Here is a 4,290-nt window from a genome sequence, read left to right as displayed (position 1 = left end):
CGTAATTCATTGCTCCCAATTGTCACAAACACTATAATCAACCAAAGTGAGCACAACATAAAATTCAAGTCAAATCTTGAAAACAGCACCAACGGCAGCATTCAATCACCTCCTAAATCCACACCGCATCATAAACAACACAGAAGCATTAATCATCACCGATCCCGCCGCCAATCAACTGAACTGCAGCCACTTCAAAATGCAACACGTCTTCAAATATTGAAAAGCATCTTTCCCGATTTACTCAAACCCATCTCCAAAATGTGCATCAATTCACCTCTTTCCTTTCATCAGTGTAAAACTGATAATTTAATAATTTGATTACTTTATTATTTTTCCCTACAAAATAAAAACGATTATTAAAAAAAATGGTGCGTTCGTACGGTCACTCAACTAGTTAAAAAAAAGAAAAACAACCACTTAGGTTAAGCATAGTTACATATTAAAATATACAAATAATTAATTATCTTATCACATAAGCCAGAATTTATTTCTTCAAAAGCATTAAATGCTCAATTAATTTAATTAGTTAGCAGCTGAAGAGATGGGTAAGATTTTTTCTATTTAAGGAGTATTCTCATCCCTCTCTACATTATCCCATTAGTTTCCTCAGTTGTTTGTTTCTGCAATCCTTCATAATGTCACTTACTGGAAAAATTAGCACTGAACTTCCAGTTTATGCAACTGCAGACAAATGGTTCCACATCTTTTCCAAAAAACTCCACCATGTTCAACACGTTGCTGGTAAAGTTCATGGAACCAAACTCCATCAAGGTGATGATTGGCATACCAATGATTCGGTCAAACACTGGACTTATACCTTAGGTAATTATGTTCATAATTAAATTGTGTTTAAATATATCTGTTAGACAAATCAAAATGCCACAAATTCATGACTTAACTAATATTATTCCTTACTTAATTTTAATGCATGTAGATCAAACCTATAAAGCTATTTGGACTATGCTTTTCAATAAGTATTGAAAGAATAAGAAAATAAAACAAAATAATTAATTCTTAATTATTACATAAGGATTTGTGTTGACCTCACATGAAATAGAGTTAAGCCTGATCTATAATATACAAATAAACTTTACAATACAAAATCAATTATGTAAAACTAAGTTACGTTTAAAATTTATTTCTTAAGATAAATTTACAATATATATATATATATATATATATATATATATATATATATATAAAGTAATCTTATTTTACAAATATATTTTGTAAGAATAAATATACTTAAAGTTCACTCATTCAAAGTTCATTTTAAAAAAAATGTGTTGTTTGTAGAGTCTATCATCTCACCCCCTATGCTATTTTTATTTGTAAGAATAAATATACTTAAAGTTCACTCATTCAAAGTTCATTTTAAAAAAAATTGTTGTTTGTGGAGTCTATCATCTCACCCTCTATACTATTTTCAAACTATTATTTCGTTTTATGTTATATATATATATATATATATATATATATATATATATATATATATATATATAGAAATAAGGTAAGTAAGTTAAAAAAAATTTATTGATTAAAAATAAAGTAAATTTATAATATATAATAGAGGTAAATCTCAGTTAATAAGTTAATGAAATTGAATTAAACTTAAAATCAATTTTTTATTTAGAAACCGAAATTGAGAAATAAAAAACATTTATATAGAGAATAAAAATATATTTGTCATGAAATTAGCAAATGAGTCATCAATTACGTATTCTTCTAATATTTTAGTTAATTAATAATTGGTTATTGTGAAACTGCAGACGGTAAGACAGTAACATGTCTTGAAAGTATTGAATCGGTTGATGAAGAGAACAAAAGAATTAAATACAACGTCTTTGGTGAAGCTGTCGATGATAAATATAAGACGTTGAAGATAATCTTTGAAGCCATCGAGAAAGAAGGTGGCAAAGCTGCAATCAAATGGACTATTGAATATGAGAAGCTAAGAGAGGATGTTCATCCTCCATATGGCTACCTGGAATTATATGACCATATCATTAAGGATGTTGATGCTCATATTGTCGAGGCTGAAAAAGATGCCACCAAATAAGAACTGAAAGAAGGTTGTAGCCAAAGATAATGCTCATGTATGTACTATACTATCTGTGAAGTTTTCTGTGGAGAATATAATACTTTTATAGTTTGTGTGCAATAATAATTAATAAGATGCATGTGGGTGATATATATATCAGAAAGGTGTTCAATAAAAAGATATCTTTTGGTCTTCTTTTATCATTGGATTTTGTCGGTATATATAATACTAGAATCGTATTCTTCTAAATATGTTTCTTTATATAGAGTGCACAGTCACATATAGGAATAACAAGTAAAATATACAAGAACATTGAATTGTATATTTAAATATTTAGAGGGTTTTCGGCTTTAATATATAATTAAATATAACTTTTTAATTGATAAATTATTTAACGACTATTTTTTATCAATAAATAATTCTTTCTATCATAAAGGTTGCTGCTAGAACTCAAATGTACAAACCATTGGACCATCTATCCCCATACATGGTATACTATTCTATCCTTACAAAGCTTTCATGCATTTTGTACCACCACCTAAAGAAGGATCTTACCCTATACCAGATATTATAGTTCCTAGTACACAAAAAGGTATAGTTCTTGCATTTCCGAAAATTTTCAAAACCGTATTCCATACATAAATCTTCCCAAATACTTGAACTTATTGTTTCAGCTCAAAGATGATAAACATTTCTTCCTCCATCTTATACTAAAACGAGAATCCATTTCCATGATCTTTCACACTTTTTATATAGGATAATGATACATAGTTTGACAACATTTTGACACGGGTCACGTGTCAAAATTTAACTAGTCCACGGGTCTCTGATATACACAAAATGAGAGTAGTCAAGGAGGACCACAATCAAATATGCATCCGGAGAACAATACAAATATTGTACCGAAATTTTATCAATCTTATTCATAAACTCCAACGTACATGTTATAGCAAATTATGATAAATAATTTTCCCAAACTATCTAATCGGACAATTCAAATTTTAACACAAACGATTAAAACATTAAATGTTTGTGTTAAATTTCAAACAGGAACTAAGTTTCACTCAATTAGATTGTAATAATCTAACATATCAATCATAACAACACACCAAATTTTATCACATGCATATTCAAAAGTCAATAACATGTATATATCCAAAAGCCAACAACATACAAATTCGACGGTTAATAGGATGCATATTCAAAAGTTAATAACATGCATATCAAAATGACAAAAACATGCATACCGAAAAGCCAATAACATGCATAGACAAAAACTTTTAAACAAGAATTTCAACCTTCTTAACCGATTACAAATGTAGTGAAGGAATTGGAGGAGTAGAAAACTCAAAAAAATGCTACCCAAAACGCAAGAAATCGTCGCCCAAGGAAACGAGCAAAATTGCACCAAAACACAGCGAAAACTCATTTTAATCGGTTCAAATGGAAGATAATCCATCACAGACTAATTTAAACAGAGTAAAAGTAAGTTTAAACGGTCCAAAAGAAAAAAACGTACCTGAAAATGCAAAGCTGCAAGGGAAAACGCGAGGAGAAAGATGATGAATATTGCGCGTAATTGCCCTGAGTTCGCGCAAAGTGTAATAAAACAACCTTAGAGGTCGGGGCCCTCCCTCATCGGACGTTTATGATGATAGCGAGTGAAACAATATATACAACAACAATAAATTTTGCTAGGATAGAGTCTAAACCATAATTTTGATATCATGTTAATAAATTGACTTTAAGCATAACTCAAATGTGTTTTTGCAAAGATAGCTTATATGGATGAACAGAGAGTAAAGCATTTGAAGAAACATTCCTAGAATGTCTTGCTATCTTTAAACGTTCTTCTGATCCAATGCAAAACTTTGTACTTTTGTAATCTGCATAGATAAAGAGAACACACCAATAAACAAAAGGGTATAATTCATTCATGCATTTAATAGATTAAACGTTATTATGCATTTAGGAAATGTACGTACACTAGTGAAAAAATAGGCTTTTAACTCGCACACTACGCTTCGGTTTCAAAAAAATGCCTCGATTCAATTAGATTCGATGCCTAAAGGGTATACTGCCTTGGTTCTCAAACCAACCGAGGCAAAAAAACCCTGCATATCAGTCTTTTCACCTGCCAACCTTTTCAAAATAGGTCTACTGCCTCGGTTCTGTGCAGAACCGAGGCAATATTCTTGCAAAAAGCTGACAACCTCTGTATTTGAACGTTTCAAATCCATTTTGAC

General features: G+C 30.1%; 1 protein-coding gene across 1 annotated transcript; it reads left to right on the top strand.

The window, feature by feature from the left end:
- The first annotated feature begins 597 nt into the window (after nucleotides 1-597).
- Nucleotides 598-2,239, top strand: LOC108338914 (MLP-like protein 28). The gene is made up of 2 exons (XM_017575985.2): nucleotides 598-825; nucleotides 1,773-2,239. Exons 1-2 carry the CDS (start codon nucleotides 639-641, stop codon nucleotides 2,060-2,062), a joined length of 477 nt encoding a protein of 158 aa, XP_017431474.1. The 5' UTR covers nucleotides 598-638; the 3' UTR covers nucleotides 2,063-2,239.
- The last annotated feature ends 2,051 nt before the right edge of the window (nucleotides 2,240-4,290 follow it).

Source organism: Vigna angularis, chromosome 5, assembly GCF_016808095.1.
Source record: "Vigna angularis cultivar LongXiaoDou No.4 chromosome 5, ASM1680809v1, whole genome shotgun sequence".
NCBI classification, from domain to species: domain Eukaryota; kingdom Viridiplantae; phylum Streptophyta; class Magnoliopsida; order Fabales; family Fabaceae; genus Vigna; species Vigna angularis.
The sequence above is the reverse complement of the archived record's forward strand: the minus strand, read 5'-3'. Positions and strand labels throughout refer to the sequence as shown.

Excerpts from the sequence above, each read along its gene's own strand:
- LOC108338914 (XM_017575985.2), top strand. The coding sequence starts at position 639 with ATGTCACTTACTGGAAAAATTAGCACTGAACTTCCAGTTTATGCAACT. Across the intron at positions 826-1,772 it reads ACACTGGACTTATACCTTAG|ACGGTAAGACAGTAACATGT; the intron begins GTAATTATGTTC and ends GTGAAACTGCAG.